The 24747-nt window shown below is 40.4% G+C and overlaps 1 protein-coding gene and 2 pseudogenes across 1 annotated transcript in view; 2 read left to right on the forward strand and 1 right to left on the reverse strand.

Annotated features, from left to right (window-relative positions):
- Positions 1 to 24747, forward strand: part of HEATR5A (HEAT repeat containing 5A) — a 130717-nt gene that overhangs the window by 96652 nt on the left and 9318 nt on the right. The window contains exons 24-33 of the mRNA XM_003260726.2: positions 2010 to 2249; positions 4150 to 4331; positions 6862 to 6930; positions 9198 to 9377; positions 11949 to 12171; positions 15899 to 16147; positions 17069 to 17196; positions 18519 to 18666; positions 20254 to 20526; positions 22920 to 23144. Coding sequence (XP_003260774.2) covers positions 2010 to 2249; positions 4150 to 4331; positions 6862 to 6930; positions 9198 to 9377; positions 11949 to 12171; positions 15899 to 16147; positions 17069 to 17196; positions 18519 to 18666; positions 20254 to 20526; positions 22920 to 23144 — 1917 coding nt within the window. The remainder of the gene's footprint in view (positions 1 to 2009; positions 2250 to 4149; positions 4332 to 6861; positions 6931 to 9197; positions 9378 to 11948; positions 12172 to 15898; positions 16148 to 17068; positions 17197 to 18518; positions 18667 to 20253; positions 20527 to 22919; positions 23145 to 24747) is intronic.
- Positions 5110 to 5597, forward strand: LOC100600352 (annotated as a pseudogene).
- LOC115832731 lies at positions 18798 to 18877 on the reverse strand (annotated as a pseudogene).

The raw sequence follows: 24747 nt of genomic DNA on the forward strand, positions 1-24747 counted from the left end.
TTTTCATATGTACAATAAATATTTGAGACCAGGTGTGGTGGCTTACCCCTGTAATCCCAGCACTTTGGGAGGCTGAGGCAGGCAGATTGCTCAAGTCCACGAGTTTGAGACCAGCCTGGGCAACGTGGCAAAACAACACCTCTACAAAAAAAAATTTTTTTTTAATGAGCTGGGCCTGGTGGCTCACACCTGTAGTCCCAGCTGCTCAGGAGGCTAAGATGGGAGGATTGCCTGAGCCCGAGAGGCAGAGGTTGCAGTGAGCCAAGATCACACCACTGCACTCCAGCCTGGGCAACAGAGTGAAACCCTGTCTCTACATACATACATACATTCATACATACCCACCCCACCCCTCGCACCATATGAAATTACTTAGTCACCATAAGAGAAAGTTATACAAAATTATGACATTTTGAGCAAGCCAGTTTCACTACATACAATAATGTTAATTTCAAGTAGTATTAGAAAACAGTGTTATTACCCTAATGTCTTTAGTAATACAAGATAATTGTTCATGAGAAAGTATATTCAAATCTTTAAAATTTATATCCTTGGGGTAAGAGAGAAAATAAATGAGAGGAAGAAAGAGAAAAACCAGTTATTTTCCAAGAACTGTACATAATTTATCTGATTTAAGCTTTTAACCCATTCTATGCATAGGCAATTTTATTCTATTTTATAGAAGAGAAAATAGGCCTGGAGAGGTAACCTGCTTGAAGACATAGACAGATTCAGTCCTACGCCTACATAACTTTTAAAATCCACAAGCTTTCCACCGTACTTCAGTGCTCCCAACTCAGTTGCTCAAGCCTTAGAATTTAATGTAGCTCTCCTGTCTGAATTGTGTGATAGGAGAAAAGTTAACACCACATTCCTGGAATGTTTTGTATTCTCTGCTCTGTCTATCTTGATTCTTACTGGTCCCTCTTCCAGTGATTTACACTGGCTGTTTCAACTATTAATGCTATACATATTTTATTTTTCTAATTTTCTCTGCTGTTCCCCACTACTCAAGAAATTGCAAGGACTTCTTTAAAAGAAAATGTCACCTGAGCCCAGGTGTTTGAGGCTGCAGTGAGCCATGGTTGTGTAACAGAGCAAGATCTTGTCTCAAAAAAAAAAAAGAAAGAAAATATATGTGTGTGTAGATAGACTGATTACATTTTTCTGGTGTCTCACTTTTTTAAATTTTGCATTCATACTCCCTGAGCTTGCTCAATTTTATCTTGCTGTTAATTCTTCATCTTCTGTGGTTTGGCTCCATACTTTCTCAGGAAAACACCTTCCAGGCTCTGTTAACTTGACCATAACTTTATTTGTGACATCTTTGGTATTCTAATGTGCAAAAAAATATTGACATATGGGATAATATAAGAAAAGCAGTTTGGTTTGTTTCATAGCATTAGTTCCATTTTCAGTTGTTAAACAGTTTGTAAATTTAACAGTTAATAAGTAGAGGAGATAATTCACTACTCAGTGACCAGCTATCAGTACACCTTTGATACTGTAATGATAGCAATGAGTCTATCCCAAGAAAAATATTTTCAGACAATTTCAGTAGATTCAGGAACCTCCTGAAATCCATGCAAGGCTCCAGTGTTAAAACAGCCTTCCCAATGTATCCCACCCACACTCCCTACTAGAGAATTTTGAGTCTCCTTAAGTACATCCATCTACTTGCAGGGGATTGATAATTATTTCAGTATCTACTATTGTGTTTGTTTGTTTTTTTAAAATATTTTTTATTGTGTTTGTTTTTTACTTTGAGTATAATTTAACAGCTTTGTCATTTTGACCTGGAACAGTTCTTACAGCATCTCCTTTAGACAACTGTTTAGTTGTCTGTAGTTATTAGACCTAATTATTTGATGTTATTAAAAAGATGATTGATCAGTAGCAATTGATAGTTGAGCAATTCTAGTCTGAATTTGAAGTCATTTTGTTGTTCCTTTTGATATATATATATTTTTCAATTGATTATAATTACATATGTTCTCCTTTAATAAAAGATTTTACAGCTGTAACTTGTGTGGATACAATGCAAGAAGAAGAAGGAGATAAAGGGGATGATGCCTCAGTCCTGACCACCAGACATGATGAAAAATCCCATCCTTTTACCAATCCCCGATGGGCTACTAGAGTCTTTGCTGCTGAATGTGTCTGTAGGATAATTAACCAATGTGAGAATGCTAACAGTGCACATTTTGACATTGCTTTAGCACAAGAAATGAAAAAAAGAGATTCAAGAAGTAAGTGACATAGTGATGAAAACACCAAATGATATGTGTAAAAAAGCTATCTGCTTATGGTTTTAATATTTAAAATATTAAAATATTTTTTAAAAATGAAACTAGCCAGACACAGTGGCTCATACCTGTAATCCCAACACTTTGGGAGGCTGAGGCAGGAGGATCACTTGAGCCCAGGAGTTTGAAACCAGCCTGGGCAACAATGAAACGTTGTCTCTATTAAAAATTTTTTTATTAATTAGCAGGGCATGGTGGCATGCACCTATAGTTCCAGCTACTGGGGAGGCTGAAGCAGGAGTAACACTTGAGCCCAGGAGTTTGAGCTTGCAGTGAGCTGTGATCACATCACTTCATGGTTAAATACGTTTTTAATGGTTAATTAAGCTTCTTATATTGGCATTCACTTTAATGAGCATGTGCAATGCATTAAGTTTATAGAAAATAATTGGTTCTTGGGAAATAGTATGAATATTTACTAGTTCTCAAAAATTATTTCCTGGTTTGTAACTTGGGCCAGTTTTTGCTTATAGATTATTTTAGTATCATAGATATTAACTAAGAAAACAAGTGAGCCTTTCTCAGTGTTAAGTAAACCTGATTGTAAGACCATTTTGACCACCTCTTACTGTTTAACTGTATTATTTTTACCTATTTATGTTTGCCTTTATGGTTTGCTGTCTGATTTTTTAAATTCACTTAAGCTCATATGTTCAAAGACACAATACATATTTGTCTTTTTTTTTTTTTTTAAACAGCATCTCGCTCTGTCACCCAGGCTTGAGTGCAGTGGCATGATCACAGCTCACTGTAACCTCAACCTTCCAGGCTCAAGCAATCCTCCCACCCCAGCCTCCCAAATAGCTGGGACAACAGGCATATACCACCATCCCCATCTAATTTTTTAATTTTTCTGTGGAAGTGAGATCTTATTATGTTGCCCAGGCTGGTCTCAAACTTCTGGGCTTAAGTGACTCTCCCACCTCAGCCTCCCAAAGTGCTGGGATTACAGGCATTAGCCACCACACCTGTCCACAGTGCATATTTCTAAATTCCTTAGAAGTATTCTTTACCAGACAAAAGAATTACAAAGCAAAATGTTGCTGTTGCCAGTCTGAGTATGAATTAGGTATCTCTGGTTTAATTATTTTTTAAGTATGCATTTATTGAGTCTCTCGTGATGAGCACTGTGCTAGATACTTACAGTTACAAAATTTACATACTGTAGATACTTACTGATTCCTGTGCTCTCAGTTAAAGTTGTAGCTGGCATTTACTAAGATATGATTCTTCTGTTAAATGATTTTCTTATATCTCTCCACAGGAGATATATTATACCAAACAATGTGTTGTAGGAATGAAAGGAATTCCCATTTATCATTTCTACAGCTAGAAATGTTTTTTATACTCCCATCGTTTGTATGTTTGGCAATATATGTAAAAATAAGATACTGTAGTTCATAGAAAGAGCCACATAAAATTTTTTTTAAAGGAACATTACGTTTTAGCTTCAACCTGACATAAAGAAAATAAATTTCTGCTTAATTAGTCAAAGCCCAAAGTCTCCTCCGTACCAACTAATGTACTTTTATCATAAAATCTGAACAAAATTTTATTGAAGATACTGTTAGGACCCCTAAAAAATGCTAATTCTGCCCTGAGTAGCTGTATATACTTACTAGCTTTGGGACAGTCTTCTTGTGTGTATTTGCAGTGTACATGAAATCCAGCTTTAAAGTCTCTAACAAACAGTAAAAACAGTGTATCAAGTCAGAGGTACTTAAAGTCTAGGTTATAAAATTAATGGAGGAAAAATTATCACTTATTGTAAGTCTTAGTTCCAGCACATTTTTTTGATATTTTCTAATCTTTTTTTCTCCCAATATGTTTTTTAATCTTATAGATGACTTTTTGGTACTGCATCTTGCTGACTTAATTCGCATGGCTTTTATGGCTGCCACAGATCACAGTGACCAGCTCCGTCTTTCTGGCCTTGAAATGCTGTTAGTTGTTATTCGGCGATTTGCAACTGTTCCAGAACCAGAGTTTCCAGGTCATGTGATTCTGGAACAGTATCAAGCCAATGTAAGCACTTTCTGTTAGAGAATTTTATTATTAAACACACAGATAAAAAGTCTATGAGGCCAGGTGTGGTGGCTTACGCCTGTAATCCCAGCGCTTCGGGAGGCCAAGGCAGGTAGGTAGCTTTGAGCCCAGGAGTTCAAGACCGGGCAGCATGACGAAACCCCATCTCTACCAAAAATACAAAACTAGCTGGCATGGTGGAGTGCACCGGTAGTCTCAGGATGAGGTGGGAGAATCACTTGAGCCTGGGAGACGGAGGTTGCAGTGAGCCGAGATTGTGCCACTGCACCCCAGCCTGGGTGACAGATTCAGACCCTGTCTCAAAAAAAAAAAAAAAGTCTGAAACTGTCTGAGGATGGGAAAGTTAAAAAAAAAAAGAAGAAAGAGGGAAAGAGAAAGGAAGAGAGGAAGGAAGGAAGGGAGGGAGGGAAGGAGGGAGGATCTATGAACTGAATTGGGATATCACCTCTTAAATGACTATGTATCTCTGCTAACATATCACCAGTATAATCCATATGTAGAAAGTACATGTGTTTGAAGAAGAAATCTTTCAGCTAATATTTTATAAAACTTCAAGTAAAAGCAAAGTACATAAAACATGTCTTTTGGGCAGGGTAGTATGCCTGTAGTTCCAGCTCCTTAGAAGGCTGAGGCAGGAAGATCACTTGAGCCCAGAAGTTCAGGTCCGGTCTGGGCATCATAGGGAGACCCTCATCTCCACAGAGGGGGAAAAAAAGGCCCTGTTAAAGAAAACAAAAACAAAAAAACGAGTGTTTTATAACTTTAAAGGTTAATTTTCCGGGTGGGAGAAGCTGAGCGCTGAGACCAAGGGCTAAAGCTGGGAGACTGAAAAAATGCAGACCACCATGATATTACTCATTTCTCCAGCTCTGATCTGCTGTTGTACCAGGGGTGTAATCAGGCCTGTGTCTGCCTCCTCCTTGAATAGCCCGGAGAATTCATCTAAACAGCCTTCCTACAGCAGCTCCCCACTCCAGGTGGCCAGACGGGAGTTCTAGACCAGTGTTGTCTCCCGGGACATTGACACAGCAGCCAAGTTTATTGGTGCTGGGTCAGCCACAGTTGGTGTGGCTGATTCAGGGGCTGGCATTGGAGCAGTGTTTGGCAGCCTGATTTATTGTCTATGCCAGGAACCTGTCTCTCAACCAGCAACTCTTCTCCTATGCCATTCTGGGCTTTGCCCTGTCTGAGGCCATGGAGCTCTTCTGTTTGATGGTCTCCTTCTTCATCCTCTTCGCCATGTGAAGCTCTGTGGGGGTCACCTGCCTGTCCCTGCAGCGGCAACTCCACACCATTTCTGGTACTGGGGTGTGCTAACTTTTACCATTAAACACAACACTTCTCTAAATAAATAAATAAATAAAGGTTAATTTTCATTATATATATAACCTCCTTCATTTATTTTCTAGACTTAGGAAATGATTCAGATTTCTGTGGGGTTTTTGTTGTTGTTGTTTTTGAGACAAGGTCTTACCCTGTTACCCAGGCTGGAGTGCAGTGGCATGATTTTGGCTCACCGCAACCTGAAGTAGCTGTAACTACAGCCACACGCCACCACGCTCGGCTAATTTTTGTATTTTTTTGTAAAGACAGGGTTTTACCATGTTGCCCAGGCTGGTCTCAAACTCTCGGGCTCAAGTGATCTGTCTGCCTCCACCTCCAGCGTGCTGGGACTAAAGGCATGAGCCACCAGGCCCAGCCCAAAGATTCAGGTTTCTATTACTGGTTTTGTAATCTTTTTAACTGATTATTTGACTGGTCCATTGAACAATTGAAGAAGAACAAGGAAAATAACAAAATCATTAGCTGTCTTGTAATCCTCTAGCAGCATTCATCCAAGGAGATCTCTCATTATTATTCAGAAGCAACTTCTGATGGCTAGCAGTTAGGGAGACCAGAGCAGTTCATCAGTTGATTAGCAGTCTTCATCACTTCATTCAGCTAATACCAACATATGCTTAGAGATAAAGCAAAATGAAGGGATTAAAGTTACATAAAACCATCATATTAGAGGCCAGGCGTGGCGGCTCATGCCTGTAATCCCAGCACTTTGGGAGGCCGAAGCGGGTGGATCAACTGAGGTCAGGAGTTCGAGACCAGCCTGGCCAACATGGTGAAACCCCATCTCTACTAAAAATACAAAAATTAGCCAGGTGTGGTGACAGACGCCTGTAATCCCAGCTACTCCAGAGGCTGAGGCAGGAGAATCACAAACCCAGAAGGCAGAGGTTGCAGTGGGCCGAGATCGTGCCATTGCACTCCAGCCTGGAGGACAAGAGCGAGACTTTGTCTCAAAAAAAAAAAAACAGAGTTGGGGAGAGAAGATCGTTCCCCAAAGGTAAAATTGGGATGTTGTTATCTAAAAACGGGAGGATGCACTGGGTAGATAAAACAACAGCTGTCCATAATATCTGTTATAAATAAATACTTTTAAAATAACATTAAAAAGAGGGATAACTTGTGCTATCTTACTTCTTGATGTTTGATATGTCATGTAATTTCTTGCCAGGTAGGAGCAGCACTTAGACCAGCCTTCACTTCAGAGACGCCACCTGATGTTACTGCCAAAGCATGTCAGGTAAATGGTTAAAAGATGAAGCTTAAGAAATAATCTTGGGAAGCAGTCCTCTAGTTAGTATTTTTTACCAATGTTTTTTCTTTATGGTTGTCTTACCATCAATCACAGCTTACACTTTCCTTCTTAAACTTACTCTTCCTTTTTGATAACTGCATGATAATCCATTATATAGATATGTTATAATTTATTTAACCAGTTCCATATTGACAGACATTGGGTTTTTTTCTTTTGCTATTAGAATAGTGCTGTATGAGTGACCTTGTGCATAGGTCATTTCACTGGGTGTAAGCATATCTGTGAGATAAATTCCCCAAAATTGAATTGATGGATTCCCTCAAAATTTAATTGATGGATAATTGATGGATATTAGAGGTGTTTACCATTTACATTTCCACCAGCAATGTTGTACAAGTACCTGTTTTGCCACAGTCCCAGCAACATTGTGAGACATCAAACTTTTAGATTTTTGTCTATACGATACAATAAAAAGACTATCTCAGGATAGTTTAGATTTGTATTTCAAGTGAGATTGAGTACTTTTTCATATACTTAGAGCCATATAATATACAATTTTAAATAGTTGCCTTTCTCAGACTGCGTTGTCAGACACTTGTATCCGGCCCTAGGCCAGGTACAGTGGCTCACGCCTGTAATCCCAGCACTTTGGGAGGCCAAGGCAGGCGGATCACTTGAGGTCAGGAGTTAGAGACCAGCCTGGTCAACATGGTGAAACCCAGTCTACTAAAAATACAAAAAAATTAGCCAGGCGTGGTGGCAGGTATCTATTGTCCTAGCTGCTCAGGAGGCTGAGGTGGGAGGATCACTTGAACCTGGGGGAGACGGAGGCTACAGTGAGCTGAGATCACGCCACTGCACTCCAGCCTGGGTGACAGAGGGAGACTCCGTCTCAAAAAAATAATAATAATAATAATCTAGCCCGGAATGACCTGAACTAATTAAAAGCAGGACTGGCATGAATAAATCAATTATAAGCATAGTGAGAGAACTAATTTTAGTCAGTTCTTTCAACTTTCTTTTGTTTAATTGTACTTGAGAAATAGTTGAGTGCTTTTACTATTCAGATCACTATGTTAAATGTATGAATCTCTAATTTATTATAACTTTATTATGTGTGTTCTTGCTGTAAGCCACTTGAAATATTTTGTGAGATGAGACAAGAACTAAATAAATACACAGAAGAGGAAAAATAAGTTTTCCTTAGAAAAAGAGAAATATCAGCTGGACACAGTGGCTCATTCCTATAATCCCAGCACTTTGGGAGGCCAAGGCAAGTGGCTCACTTGAGCTCAGGAGTTTGAGACCAGCATGGGCAACATAGGGAGACCCTTTGTCTATAAAAAAATAAAAAATTAGCCAGGCGTGGTGGTATGTGCCTGTGGTCCTGGCTGCTCAGGAGGCTGAGGTGGGAGGATCCCCACGTGGAGGTCAAGGCTGCAGGAGCTGTGATGGCACCACTGCATTCCAGCCTGGGCTACAGAGCAAGATCCTATCCCAAAAAAAGAGAGAGAAATATCATGGCACCTGGAAAAACCATAGCTTGAATAAGTGTTTTGCATTGTAGAATTAATGATGTTTTGTTTTTAAGATTAAAAATACACTGTCTTCAAAGCAATCAAAATTTTTGTTGTGGTTTTATCATTTCATAGCTTCATTTCTCCATATTAATACATCTAGAACTGTTCAATTTATATACTCATTAGCACTGATGTCCTTGCTTCAACCTTAGACTTCGTTCCCTTTGGAAATGCTGACTTGACTCTCATTATCAGCCTCCTTCCATAGGATTTCTTGAAAGCAATAGCAATATATTCTCCGTGACTAGATTCTTGAGATGTGAGTGAGCTCTGCTGAACTCACAAGGGAGATTTTTTTTTAAGAGATGGGTTTTTTTTGTTTGTTTTTTGTTTTTTAAGAGATGGGGTCTCACTCTGCCACCCAGTCTAGAGGTCTAGAGTGTAGTGGCTCAATCCTAGCTCACTGTGGCCCCAAACTCATGGGCTCATGCAATCCTCCCGCCTTAGCCTTCTGAGTAGCTACAGGTGCACATTACCATGCCTGGCTAATTTTTGTATTTTCTTTTAGACAGAGTTTTGCCATGTTGCCCAGGCTTGTCTCAAACTCCGGGGCTCAAGCAATCTGCCTGCCTCACCTCCCAAAGTGCTGGGATTACAGGCATGAGCTGCCACGCCCAGCCAAGGGAGATACTTATAATTTTAAAATATAACTTTTAATTTCTTGAAAACTAGGTTTGCAGTGCCTGGATAGCAAGTGGAGTTGTAAGTGACCTTAATGATCTCCGAAGAGTTCATCAGTTGCTTGTTTCATCGTTAACTAAAATACAGGCTGGAAAAGAAGCTCTAAGTCACTTATATAATGAAAGTGCTTCTACCATGGAGATCTTAGCTGTGCTTAAAGCCTGGGCAGAGGTTGGTATTTCTTAATTTATAACTGGAATTTTGGAAGTTGTTAATAAACACCTTAGGCCATAAACTGAAATTACTATTTAAAATGAACTACAAATAAGTTCATTTTTAAGGTTAAACAAAAAGAATTCTAACATGTGATGTATTTATATGTTAATATGTTGGTCAAGCATTTTAAAGAGTCTTCTGTAGTCTATTATCTCCTACTTTAAGCAGTGCCACTTACGAGCCAGAGAGACTTTACAGTGGCCAGTGGAAATCAACTTTTATTGAATCCTGAATTCTTGGAAATTTGGGTCTCCTTGTATCTTCTATCAACACTGTAGCATGTAATGCTTTCTAATGCTCTTTCATAGAATGATTTTTGAATACTAAGTAGTCATTATTTTCCAAGGATGAAGAAATCTTACAGCAAAATGCTTATTTACTTTCCTAATAAAGAAGAAAGCTATATTATTTTTTAATTTACTATGCAATGTTTAAGCATTTGCAAAAGTAGACATAATAGTATTTATAATGAATCTACATATACCCATCACCCAGCTTCAGCAGTTACCAAACATGACCAATCTTGGTTCACATATCATTTTTTTGGAGACAGAGTCTTGCTGTGCTGACGAGGCTGGGGTACATTGGAGCAGTCTCGGCTCACTGCAGCCTCCACCTCCCAGGTTCAAGTGATTCTCGTGTCTCAACCTTCCAAGTAGGTGGGACTACAGGTATGCACCACCACGCCCAGCTAATTTTTGTATTTTTAGTAGAGATGGGGGTTTCATCGTGTTGGCCAGGTTGGCCCCGAACTCCTGACCTCAAGTGATCCACTCTCCTCTGCCTCTTAAAGTGCTAGGATTACAAGCATGAGCCACCACGCCTGGCCCAGTTCACATACCATTTTAATGAAGGTATATAATCTCAGATTCCATCTAAGAGATTAACCAACATGTAAAAAAGGGTTTCCTCCAGTAGAGGTATTTTAAACCTGAAAGTTATAGAATCTTTATTTTTGTCATTTAGGACAACCTTCATTAGGAAGTAGTTGTGCCTAGATTCAATAAACTGGTCTGGCCAGGTGCAGTGGCTCATGCTTGTAATCCCAACACTTTAGGAGCCCAAGGCAAGAGGATTACTTGAGGCCAGGAGTTCGAGATCAGCCTGGGCAACGTACTGAGACCCCATCTCTATATAAAATTTTAAAAATAAATCAATTAGGCCGGGCACGGTTGCTCACACCTGTAATCCCAGCACTCTGGGAGGCCGAGGCGGGCAGATCACCTGAGGTCAGAAGTTCGAGACCAGCCTGGCTAACATGGTGAAATCCCATTTCCACTGAAAATACAAAAAATTAGCCGGGCGTGGTGGCGCGTGCCTGTAATCCCAGCTACTTGGAAGGCTGAGGCAGGAGAATCGCTTGAACCTGGGAGGCAGAGGTTGCAGTGAGCCGAGATTACACCATTGCACTCCCGCCTGGGCGACAAGAGCGAAAGTCCATCTCAAAGAAAAGAAAATAAATAAATAAAATAACCTGGGCGCGGTGGCTCACGCCTATAATCCCAGCACTTTGGGAGGCCGAGGCGGGCAGATCACTTGAGGTCAGGAGTTCAAGACCAGCCTGGTCAACGTGGTGAAACCCCCTCTCTACTAAAAATACAAAAACCAGCCCGGCATGGTGTGCGCACCTGTAATCCCAGCTACTTGGGAAGCTGAGGCAGGAGAATCGCCCGAACCTGGGAGGCGGAGGTTGCAGTGAGCTGAGATGGCACCGCTGCACTCCAGCCTGGGTGACAGAGTGAGACTTCTCAAAAAAATAAAAATAAAATAAAATAGACTGGATCTACATCTCTGCGCTTTTGCTTAAGCCTGTTACCTCCTCATATTATTTCTTCAATAAAGATAAATAATGACTGACCAATATGTATCTGGGAAGTCTGGGGCAATACCATAGAATCTATAATCAAACACATTGATGTTTGAATATTCATACTGTGTTGTGTATATAGATACAAATGGCCTCACGTAAGTTCGTCAGTTTTGCCACCAGATTAGTTTGCCAAAATCTTAGGTTTTTTCAGAGCTTTTTGGGTTTTAGAGTTGTAGATAAAGGGATAGTGCATGTTATACACTGTGTTGCTTACTTTAAGATTCTATAATCCATGTTAAATCTATTTGTGTACACTTTTTGTAGAGCTTTAGTGATACATTTGAATGAAAATATTTTCAGTATTTCAGTTAAGAGATGGCTACCTGTAGCCGTATATTAAGATGGATTATTAGGCCATACCAGGCTTAGAGAGAAAGAGTGCCGGGATATAGTATTATGATTGTAAATGTGAGAAGTGGCATCATATTTACCAGATATTTGTTATCCCTAATGCATCTCATTGAAGATAGTATTTTTGACTCTTTCTACCCCAGTTTTCTGTGTGTAGTTACACAGACAGGCCTTCTTGATATCACAGTGCATTTCAAGTCCAGTATGCTCAAAGGTAAGTCTGCCTCTTCAGGAAGATATAAAAATTTTATAGGACCTTTTCAGCAGATAAAAGATTTTCCTGTTTTTAAATTAACCTTTAACAGGTCTACATAATTGCTGTGCAAAGACATAAAAACCACAGACAACCTTTGAAGACTACCACCTGTTTAGAAGACAGTATCAGAAATGGATCATGTTCATCAGATGGACTGCTTGACTTAGTCTATGCAGATCTTGGCACACTAAGCAGACTCTGGCTTGCTGCACTTCAGGATTTTGCGCTTTTAACTTTGCCTTCAGAATTTGCCTCCCAACTTCCTGCTGAAGGTAAGGAGATAAAATACTTAGATAATTCCTAGAGTGACAGTAACACATTTTCTTTTTTTTTTTTTTTATTGACAGGGTCTTACTTTGTTTCCCAGGCTAGAGTGCAGTGGTGCAATTTTGGCTCACTGCAACCTCTGCCTCCTGGGCTCAGGCGATCCTGCCACCTCAGCCTCTCAAGTAGCAAGGACTACAGGCACACACCACCATGCCCAGCTAATTTTTGTATCTTTTGTAGAGAGGGAGTTTTGCCTTGTTGCCAGGCTGTTCTCAAACTTCTGTAATCCCAGCAGTTCGGGAAGCCGAGGCGGGCAGATCACTTGAGGTCAGGAGTTCAAGACCAGCATGGCCAACATGGTGAAACCCCGTTTCTACTAAAAACACAAAAATTAGCCAAGTATGGTGGTGAGTGCCTGTAATCCCTGCAACTCGGGAGGCTGAGGCAGGAGGATTGCTTGAACCCGGGAGGCTGAGGTTGCAGTGAGCTGAGATCGCACCACTGTACTCCAACCTAGGTGACAAGAGTGAGACTCTGTCTCAAAAAAAAAGGATACACCCACCAGCAACTTGTTTTCATTTCTCCACACTGTGTTATCATACTTAATAATTTTTGCCAATCTGATGGCTATGAAATATTTCATTGTTTTATTTTCTTATTTCCTTGATTAAGAATCTTTAAGTTGCTTCTTCCATAAATAATGTAGTCATAATCTTTGCCTATCTGCTATTTGGTATTTATTTTGTTGTAAGATACAATGAATCTTTCTGAGTTTCTCTTCAAAAGATTTAGCCTTTAACTTCCTTACCCTTTGTTCTCAAACTCAACTTTCTTGTTTCTCCTTGCCTCTACTTACTGTAAACAGCCTACCCCCTTCCTGTCAGTTTTAATCGATAACTGGCATCTGTTCCTTTGGTTACCTGTACCCATTGTCCTCCCGCAACTGCACGTCCCACATGCTCCACCACTGGACCTCACGTCCCCCTCCCTTCCATATTTAGAAAAATATTTACAAGTAGCCATTCGGGTCAGCTCAGATTGTGCAGTCCACAGCCCATTGGGGAAGAACACAGAGATACAGATCGCATTAGGATATAAAAGCCCTCTTGTCTCCTTTGTTCGGTGTGCACTTGCGATCTTGATTGATGCGAGTGACACCCTTTTGCAAAAGTAAATTGCCTTGCCGAGGAAACTAAAATTATATCCGAGTGCTGTTTCTGTTGCAGCATCAGAAATGCATTTATAACAATTGTTTTCTTCCTGATTGTTTAATCCTTTATATATCTATACACACAACACTATTCCTTTGTGGTTGCATGTCTTGTAAGTATTTTCTCTCAGTCTGTAACTTGTTCTTTTCTTTTACCTTTTTTAAACTAATGTAAGCTGGGTGTGATGTAGTACACCTATAGTCCCAGCTACTCAGAAGGCTGATGTGGGAAGATCCCATGAGCCCAGGAGTTGGAGGCTGCAAGCAGCTATGATTGTGCCACTGCACTCCAGCCTGGGTGACAGAGCAAGTCCCTCCCTAAAAAAAAAAATTTTTTAAGGAATGTAATCAGTCAGTCATTTATGGTTTGTGTTTTTGTATGTTACCACATACATTTTTAAACTTAAGATCATAAAGACATATAAGCTTTACAGTTTTGCCTTTTACATTTTGAACTTTGGTAGAACTGGAATTTATTTTGTGTGTGTGGAATAGGGATAGGGTTCTTATTTTTAGTCAGTTACTAATACTGCATTTTATGGGTTGGTTACTTTGTAGCCACTCTTAATCTTCTTCATGTTATTCCAAAATGTCTTAGCTATCATTGTATTTTCACTTTTTGATATGAATTTTAGAATGAGCCTATAAAGTTCTACTAGTTTTGTGTGTGTGTGTTTGGTTTGTTTGTTTGTTTGTTTTTAGAGACAGGGTGTTGCTGGGTTGCCCAGGCCGGAGTACAATGACTGTTCACAGGAGCAATCATAGTGCACTACAGCTGGGCTCAAGTGATCCTGCCACCTCACCCTCCTAAGCAGCTGGGACTATGGTGTATACTATGGTGCCCAGCCTAGTTCTATTAGAATTTTCATTGAAATTATACACAAAAAGATATGTGGAGTGTTTGTTGTACTTTTCAGTAGCATAAAAATGGAAACAAAATGAAAATAAACTGATTTACTTACACAACAGAAAAATGAATGACAGACATATAGCAACCGTAAGTAAATCTTAAAAATAATATTAAATGAAAAAAATATTTATTTATTTATGATGGAATCTTGCTCTGTGGCCCAGTCTGGAGGGCAGCTCACTGTAACCTCCACCTCCCGGGTTCAAGCAATTCTTCTGCCTCAGCCTCCCAAGTAGCTAGGACTACAGGCATGCACTACCACGCCCAGCTAATTTTTGTATTTTTGGTAGAGACAGGGTTTCTCCATGTTAGCCAGGCTGGTCTCGAGCTCCTGACCTCAGGTGATCTGCCCGCCTCAGCCTCCCACAGTGCTGGGATTACAGGCTTGAGCCACTGTGCCTGGCCAAAAAAAAATAAAGGATGCATGTAAGCCAGGCACAGTGGTACATGCTGGTAGTCTCAGCTACTCAGGAGGCTGAGGTGGGAGGGTCACTGGAGCTCAGGAGTTCAGAGCCAACCTGGACAACATAGTGAAACCCCATCTACAAAAAAAAAAAAAAAAAAAAATACAGTATGAGGCCTTTTAAGTAAACGTTTAAACACACAAAACAATAGCATATGTTATTAATGAATACATACATTATTGTGAAAGTATAAGACCATATCTTGGAGTCATTCTTACTGGCTTGAGGAAAGTAGTCATGGAAGGAGGGGCAAGAATTAGTGGTATTAACAGTTTTAGGTTTTTTAAGGAAAAAAATGGCCAGGCACAGTGGCTCACACCTGTAATCTCAGCACTTTGGGAGGCTGAGGTGGGCAGATTGCCTGAGCCCAGGAGTGCAAGACCAACCTGGGCAACATGGTGAAACCCCATCTCTACTAAAATACAAAAAATTAGCTGGGCATGGTGGTGCACACCTGTGGTCCCAGCTACTCAGGAGGCTAAGGCAGGAGAATCGCTTGAACCCAGAAGTCAGAGGTTGGCAGTGAGCCGACATCACGCCACTGCACTCCAGCCTGGGTGACACAGTGAGACTCCATCTGAAAAAAAAAAAAAAAGAAAAAAATTAAGAGAGACTTAAGAAAATCAGGGAAAATGTTAATGTTCATCTTGGAAGTGGGTAAATGGGTATTGGTATTTATTTTAATCACACATATACACATATTTTGTTTTAAAATGTTTATGATTAAATTATAAAAAGTTACGAATTAGGCTGAAAACTTTTTATGAAGTTAAAAGTAGATCAGCCCTATGACCTATCAGTTGTACTCTCAGTAAGGATAAGAACATTGATAACAAAATACTGATAACACAGCAGCATGAATGAATCTCTAAAAATGTTGTTAGGTTATTTTGTTAACAAAATATTAGTCACAAATAAGTACATATGTATATGTGATTCTATGTATATGAAGTTCAAGAATAGGCAAAACTAATCTGTGCTGATGAAAAGTAGAAAGTAGTTGCCTTAGGGTATAGGGAAATGACAGAAAAAGGGTACAAGGGAACTTTCAGAGTGATGGAAATGGTCTATATCTTGTAACAGAAAAAAGAGAAAATATATTGGAAGCTAATCTCTTCTTTTATTTTTCCTGAAACTATTTGCTTTAGGCGGTGCTTTCTACACAGCAGAGACTAGTGAAAATGCAAAATTGCATTATTACAACTCCTGGGCACTTATCCTCCATGCTACAGCATTGTGGCTTACAAGCACGGGCTTTGTTGTTGCTGACCCAGATGAAGGAGCATCTAATCTCTCCAGGCCTGTAACACCAACTTCCATGTGTCAGAGTTCATCATCTGGGGCTACCATAAAGTCCCCTGAGGATGTCTACACTGATAGATTCCATCTTATTTTAGGTCAGTTAAACCACTTATACAAGTTTACAACCCAAGGGGGGGTTTTTTTTGTTTTGTTTTGTTTTGTTTTGTTTTGAGATGGAGTTTCGCTCTTTCGCCCAGGCTGGAGTGCAGTGGCATGATTTCAACTCAAGCTCACAATTATTGTCAATTGAAAATAAAAATATAAATTACTTAAGCTCTCTGCTCATTTATGTCAGAATTAGCGTCAATAATAGTGCCTACTTTGTCAACTATTATGAGAATTTAATAAAAAGATGTATGTCAAAGCACAGTGACTGATAAGTGGTAATCACCCAATAAATTTTGGCCAAAGTAAAGTTATGAAACTCCATATGTTTTCTGGTGCAATTTCATTGTAATTTTTGCAGCTTTGAACTGTTTCATAGCAACTAAGCAACTAGTGCACAAGCCTAGTTTAGATTTTTGTTTGTTTGAGACAGAGTTTTGCTCTTGTTGCCCAGGCTGAAGTGCAATGGAGCAATCTCGGCTCACCACAACCTCTGCCTCCTGGGTTCAAACAATTCTCCTGCCCCAGCCTCCCAAGTAGCCAGGATTACAGGCATGCGCCACCATGCCCAGCTAATTTTATATTTTTAATTGAGATGGGGTTTCTCCATGTTGGTCAGGCTGGTCTCAAACTCCCCACCTCAGATGATCTGCCCGCCTCGGCCCCAAAGTGCTGGGATGACAGGCGTGAGCCCCCGTGCCCGGCATAGATTTTTTTTTTTGTACATGTAGATAGAAACAAACTATTAAGTGACTTGTCATTTAACTGTTTGGTCTTAAATTCATTGTGATTTATTTGTATTACCTTTTTACGGTTTGTTTATATATCTTACCAAAATATAAGATTAATTACTTAATTTCATAAACTAATAATTTGAAAGAAGCCTCCTCCTCTTTTTTTGCTTTCCACAGGAATCAGCGTGGAATTTCTATGTTCCTTACGTTCAGATGCAACCATGGAAAGCATAACTGCTTGTTTACATGCATTGCAAGCACTTCTAGATGTACCTTGGCCCAGATCAAAAATTGGCAGTGATCAGGTGATTTATCTGGGGTTTTTTTTGTAAGGCTTCTGTAGTCTTTAAGGAAGAGAAACATGTTGAGGTTTCTATAGTTAACAGAAAGTAAACACAGAGAAATTTTTTTTAAAACCGTACAGCTGCACAGCTAGGCCTTGAACCAGAATGCCATAAGCATATGTGTTGACCCAAAAGCAGTCATGCCTCTTACTCTGCCACTTTTCTGTCTCTGCTTCTTTCTGCAATGATGGGAGGGTTCTATATTGCATTGTCGAGGACAGTAGCCACTAATTACATGTGGCATTTATTCTTTGTCTCTTTCTACTTCTGCATACCCTGTTCTTTGTGTATATACCTATATCTTATATTCCATTCCCCAAGAGAGAATCTAATGGGTTGATGTAGTTACAGTCCATTACAAAGTATTCCTGTTGGCTGAGTTCTCCCTCCAGGTCTTTTTAAGAGATTGCTGGCTAGCCTGTAGGTGGAGTCAGACACTAATATCTGACTTGGGTGTGGCCATGGGAAAAGGGTTCCTGTACAAAGTATGGTACTTTGCTTTGACTGCTTTTCTCAAGGGCAAGTGTGCATTGGGCAGATACTTTTGATACCGTGTTTTATCAAGTATATTACTTTTGTTATTGACTCTTGGATGTTAAGATAAGTGAGTAGTGGCCGGGCGAGGTGGCTCACATCTGTAATCCCAGCACTTTGGGAGGCTGAGGCCGGCGGATCACGAGGTCAGGAGATCAAAACCATCCTGGCTAACACAGTGAAACCCTGTCTCTACTAAAAATACAAAAAAAAAATTAGCTGGGTGTGGTGGTGCATACCTGTAGTCCCAGCTACTCGGGAGGCTGAGACAGGAGAATGGTGTGAACCTGGGAGGCGGAGCTTGCAGTGAGCGGAGATCGCACCACTGCACTTCAGCCTGGGCAACAGAGCAAGACTCCGTCTCAAAAAAAAAGATAAGTGAGTAGTATAATTTCCTCTGCATAGACTGTCTATTATTTAAGTGTTTAATACTAACTTTTATTAGGTTTAAAACATAAATCAGGTTGAGACAGGGTTTCACCATGTTGGCCAGGCTTGATCTCGAACTCCTGGCCTCAAGTAATCCACTCACCTCGGCCTCCCAAAGTGCGGGATTGCAGACATGAGCCACTGTGCCCAGCCTCTGGAGTTGATTTAAAATGGAGCAAGTGTTACTTAACTTTATTGCACTAAAGCAATTTGTTATATTCTCTTTTTCTGAATTTTGTCATGGCATTTAGCATTGGTATTTTTTACAAAAGAAATGTATAATTTCTAATACAGTGTCCTGTACATGATTTCCATGATAGGACTTGGGTATAGAATTGCTGAATGTTCTACATCGAGTAATTTTAACCAGAGAATCACCTTCCATTCAGTTGGCTTCACTTGAAGTGGTAAGGCAGATTATCTGTGCTGCTCAAGAACATGTGAAGGAAAAAAGACGAAGTGCAGAAGGTAAATGTTAATCTTTAATGCCGAGTTGATCAAATAGCATCATTCTTTTGTAAAGTATTATTTAATGTGTCTATATAGTTTTGATAATCTTTTGTGTGTAGTACAAATATAACATGTCTAGGCATGGCCTTATTTACTTTTTGTGCTCTACACATTCAGAGAAACTTCTCTGGTAATGAACTATAGAAATGATCGCTGAAAGTAGAGTCTTTAGGCATGGCTTTATTTATTTATTTATTTATTTACTTACTTACTTATTTAGTGAGACAAGGTCTCACTCCAGTTGCCCAAGCTGGAGTGCATTGGCACAATCTCGCTTCACTGCAGCCTTGACCTCCCAGGCGCAGGTGATTCTCCCACCTTAGCCTCCTGAGTAGCTAGGACTACAGGCGCATGCCACCATGCCTGGCTAATTTTTTTGTATTTTTTAGTAGAGACGGGATGTGGCCATGTTGCCCAGCCTGGTCTCTCGAACTCCTAGACTCAGACAATCCACCCACCTCAGCCTCCCACAGTGCTGGGATTACAGGCATGAGCCATCATGCCCAGCCTGGCATGGTTTTAAATCTTCTCATTCACCTCTACATGTTTAGATATTGTCAGTAGTTAAACTACTATTCTCTGGGTGAAATGAGAGTTTTAACAAAACCTGGAAGAAATAAATCCCTTACACTACTAGAGTACTTGCTTTAGCTGTGTTTACCAATGTGCACAGAAAGAACTTATGTTTGCAGATTGCTCGTTTACAAGTCTAATATGGTATTGGAGAGTTTACCACTTAAGATTATAGTTGGCTACATATTATAAAAAACCCAATATAACAGAGGATTTAAACCCCAAAGATTTATTTGCTCATCTAAATAGGTGGCCAGAGATAGGCAGTCTAGGGCTGACATGGCACCTTCTTAAAGACATTAAGGACGTGACTTTCTGTCTTTCTGTCCAGCCACCATCGATACATAAGGTCACATGGTAATTTCTGGAGCTCTAGCTATCAGGTTTACGTCTTAACAGCAAGAAGGAGTTAACCGGGCAATATTGTAAGGCTGACAGGATTAAAAAGACTTCTTTTGACCAGTTGCAATAGGAAGTCATAATAAAGATGATTACTTTTAATAAAGAAGATTACTTTTACCTTCATAACTTCTTTCTCCCTCAGTCTTTAACACCCAAAATTTAGTCATTAAATGTATTTCCTGGCCGGGCGCAGTGGCTCATACCTGTAATCCTGGCACTTTGGGAGGCTGGGGCGGGTGGATCGCTTGAGGTCAGGAGTTCTAGACCAGCCTGACCAACATGGTGAAACCTCGTCTCTACTAAAAATACAAAAATTAGCTGGGCATGGTGGTGCATGCCTGTAATCCCAGCTACTTGGGAGGCTGAGGCAGGAGAATCGCTTGAAACTGGAAGGCAGAGGTTGCAGTGAGCCGAGATCACGCCATTGCATTCCAGCCTGTGTGACAGAGCGAGACTCCGTCTCAAAAAAATAAAATAAATGTATTTCCTGTAACAGGATTTAACTAAATTGCCATCTACCAGAAGCAGAGCAAGCACAAAGTATTTATTAAACACTGTTCTTTCTTTTAGTTGATGATGGGGCTGCTGAAAAGGAAACTCTGCCAGAGTTTGGAGAGGGAAAGGACACCGGAGGACTTGTGCCTGGGAAGTCTTTGGTCTTTGCAACACTGGAATTGTGTGTATGCATTCTAGTTAGACAGCTCCCAGAATTAAACCCTAAATTGACAGGTAGCCCAGGAGTAAAAGCTAGGAAGCCACAGATGCTATCAGAAGATGGAAGTAGATTGGTTTCAGCTGCATTGGTTATCCTTTCCGAACTTCCTGCAGTGTGCTCTCCTGAAGGTATGCTGTGGTATGTGATTGCTTGACTTGAGCTAGAAGAGAAATGGTTTTAATGGATGATGGAGTCTAGTTGCTAATCTTTTTCTTTTTAAATGAATGCTGACCCAAACATTTGGGCATTGTCTTTAATCCTCTAAGATTAGGATTACAGTTTAATAAATTGTTTCACTAAAAGTAAAAATATAGAGGGTCAGGCGCAATGGCTCATACCTGTAATCCCAGCACTTTGGGAGGCCAAGGTGGGTGGATCACCTGAGGTCAGGAGTTCGAGACCAGCCTGACCAACATGGTGAAACCCCGTCTCTACTAAAAATACAAAATTAGCCAGGCGTGGTGGCACATGCCTGTAATCCCAGCTACTCAAGAGGCTAAGGCAGGAGAATCGCTTGAACCCAGGAGGCGGAGGTTGCAGTGAGCCAGGATCACGCCATTGCACTCCAGCCTGGGCAACAAGAGTGAAATTACGTCTAAAAAAAAAAGAGAGTGAAAATATAGATAGCAAGTATTGTAGATATGCTCTTCTATGATTGACAGTACTTCTGACCAGTTGGTGGCAATTATTAGTGCTTGGGCATGTTTTGGTATACAATTTCTAACAGACTTTTCCTGCCTCAGTCATGGCAGAAGTTTGTCGTTGTATCTGGTTCTGTTTGGAATTGACTCCATACTCTTTTTTGTTGTTGTTTGACACAAGTACTTTCTCTGTCACCCAGGCCAGAGTGCAGTGGAACAATCATAGTTCACTGTAACCTCAAACTCCTGGGCTTAAGCAATCCTCCTGCCTTAGCCTCCTGAGTAGTTAGGACTCAGGCCTATGCCACCATACCTGGCTAATTTTTTTTTTAAATTTTTTGTAGAGATGGGGTCTTGCTGTGTTGCCCAGGCTGGTCCTGAACTCCTGGCCTCAAGTGATCTTCCCTCCTTGATATCCGAAAGTGCTGGGACTACAGGTGTGAGCCACCATGCCCAGCAAGTCCATACTCTTTAACATAGCATTTAAGGCTCTCTGTGTAGCTCTGCTAAGTCATTACCTTTTTTCGGTTCCTTCTTTGCAAATCCTAAACCCAAGAGGCTTCATGTTCATCCTTGTTCTGTGCTATCGTGTCGTTACTTGATCTGAAATGACCCTTATCTGCTTTTTAAAATTTTTTTTCCTTCATGGTTCAACTGCAGGGCTACCTCATGTATAAAGGCTTCCTGAAAAACTCTAGCTCATCTAAGTTTTGTTTTTTCATGTATATGCATGTGTTATTTCCATATGTAGGTCTGTAGCTCGTATCTGTCCTACAAAGGCATTATATGTAATTGATTATTACATATAAAAGAGAAATGTCTTGTTTCCAATTAAATTTTGTATATTCTGTGAAACCTAGCAGATTATAGGTATTTAGTACTTAGTAGATACTTCTTAATTGGTAAACATATTTCTGCTAAAGGTGTTTTTTTTTTGTTTTTTGTTTGTTTGTTTTTTGAAATGGAGTCTTGCTGTGTCACCCAGGCTGGAGTGCAGTGGGGCAATCTCAGCTCACTGCAACCTCTGCCTCCCGGATTCAAGCAATTCTTCTGCCTCAGCCTCCCGAGTATCTGAGACTACAGGCGTGCGCCACCACACCCGGCTAATTTTTGTATTTTTAGGAGAGACAGGGTTTCACCATATTGACCAGGCTGGTCTCGAACTCCTGACCTCATGATCCACCCACTGTGGCCTCCCAAAGTGCTGGGATTACAGGCATGAGTCACCACACTCAGCCACTAAAGGTGTTATTTTTTTGTTAGTTGGTTTGTTTTTTTTTTTTTTTTAGACAGGGTCTCACTCTGTGCCCAGGCTGGAGTTCAGTGGTACAATCTCAGCTCACTGCAGCCTCAACCTCCTGGGCTCAAGCAGTCTTCCCACCTCAGCCTCCTAAGTAGCTGGGACCACAGGCGCACACCACCATCCCAGCTATTTTTTTTTTTCTTTTTTTTTTTGTAGAGATGAAGTCTCACTGTGTTGCCCAGGCAACATTGTGAATGTACTTAATGCCACTGGACTGTACGCTAAAAATGGTTAAAATGGTAAACTTTATGTTGTATATATTTTACCACAGTAAAAGATAAATAAAAATAAATTCATTTATCAGCTGCCAAAGAAAACAAAAACAGCAAAAGCACAATGATACTCATACAATTTAAACATCATCTCCAGTTATAACCATCAAGATTTAATCCATCCTTAAAAATTTTAATAAAGCTACTTACATTATCTTAACAGTTATAATTCTTTATTAGAAATCAAGAAATCATCTTTTAAGAACTAAAAATCTGACATTGTCTTACTCCTTGATGATTTCTTTTTAGGAACCATATATGTATAGCTTGAAATCCAGTGTGTTTTTAAAAAATGTATCTTACAGGAAGCATCTCAATTCTCCCTACTATATTGTACCTCACAATCGGGGTCCTCAGAGAGACTGCTGTGAAGTTACCTGGGGGCCAGTTATCTTCGACAGTTGCAGCTTCCCTACAGGCTCTAAAAGGAATATTATCTTCTCCCATGGCCCGGGCAGAAAAGAGCCATACTGCTTGGACTGACCTTCTCCGAAGTGCCTTAACAACAATTCTTGACTGTTGGGATCCAGGTAATTGAGGCTATTTGGAAGCAGTTCAGTTTGTTTTAAAAAGTGAGAAGAAGAGTTTTTTGAGGATAAGATATTTTACTTGATCATATTTGGCCATATCACCTAGAGGAGACCATATTCAATACTTCGTGTTTAGAGGATATGTATAAGTAGATAGAAAATTGGCCAGGCGCAGTGGCTCACACCTATAATCCCAGCACCTTGGGAGGCCAAGGCAGGTGGATCACCTGAGGTCAGGAGTTTGGGACCAGCTGGGCAACATGGTGAAACCCCATCTCTACTAAAAATACAAAAATCAGCCGGGTCTGGTGGCACACGCCTGTAATCCCAGCTACCCAATGCTGTCTCAGCTACTCCACTGAGACAGGAGAATTGCTTGAACCCTCTGGAGGCGGAGGTTGCAGGGAGCCAAGATCACGCCATTGCACTTTAGCCTGGACAACAGAGTGAGACTCTGTCCCCCCGAAAAGAAATAATAAAGCTGTGTTCTGGGGCCAGGCACGATGGCTCACGTCTGTAATCCCAGCACTTTGGGAGGCCGAAGCTGGCGGATGACTTGAGGTCAGGAGTTCAAGGCCAGCCTGGCCAACGTGGTGAAACCCCATCTCTACTGAAAATACAAAAATTAGCCAGGTGTGGTAGTGCACGCCTGTGGTCCCAGCTCTCGGAAGGCTGAGGCAGGAGGATTGCTTAAATCCAGGAGGCAGAGCTTGTAGTGAGCCAAGATTGTGCCACTGCACTCCAGCCTGAGTGACAGAACAAGACTCTTCTCTCAAAAAAATAAAATTAAAAAGCCGTGTTCCGATTTTAACAGCATTAAGGTTGTTAAATGACAGGCAACCTATATTTTGACAGTGAAAGACCTTCAGATGTAATAGTGTGTTTAGTAAAAAATGTAGTATGATCCATGTCTAGCCAACAGAAGTTTTTAATACGCACAGTATACTGAAAAGTACATAAGCCATACAAAAAGACCAATCTGGTTCACCATGCCAGCATTTACTAAGTGACTAGCCAAGTTATTCAGTTTTTCTGCACCTTAGTTTTCTTATTAATAAATAGGGATATTATGTTGCAAGAAATTATTAGAGCAGTAACCATATGTGAAAAGCATCTCACTTATTACCTGGCATATATCAATAAATGATAGCCAGTATTATTTTCAGCATCCATTAAAACTTGTTTTTCGTCGGGTGTAGTGGCTAACACCTGTAATCCTAGCTACCCAGGAGGCTGAGGCAGGAGAATCGCCTGAACCCAGGAGGCAGAGGTTGCAGTGAGCCGAGGTTGCAGTGAGCCGAGGTCGTACCACTGTACTCCAGCCTGGGGGACAAAGCGAGACTCCATCTCAAAAAAAAAAAAAAAAAAATCCTAAAAAACTTGTTTTTCTTTTTTCTTATTTTTGTGAGGTTTTCATTTTCAATAGTATGTTGTAGTGATTATAAAAAGTCTTTAGACACAGTGTGCATTTTCCCTGCCTTCCCAGTTTTGTTTATAAATGTCACAATTTGCCGTATTTCATTTTACGTATAAAATGTTTTCAACTGAAATAGCATTTATTGACCACACACTTTGCCCAAAGTTGGGAATCTAGTGGAGTCTG

Source organism: Nomascus leucogenys, chromosome 22a (assembly GCF_006542625.1).
Source record: "Nomascus leucogenys isolate Asia chromosome 22a, Asia_NLE_v1, whole genome shotgun sequence".
Taxonomy (NCBI): domain Eukaryota; kingdom Metazoa; phylum Chordata; class Mammalia; order Primates; family Hylobatidae; genus Nomascus; species Nomascus leucogenys.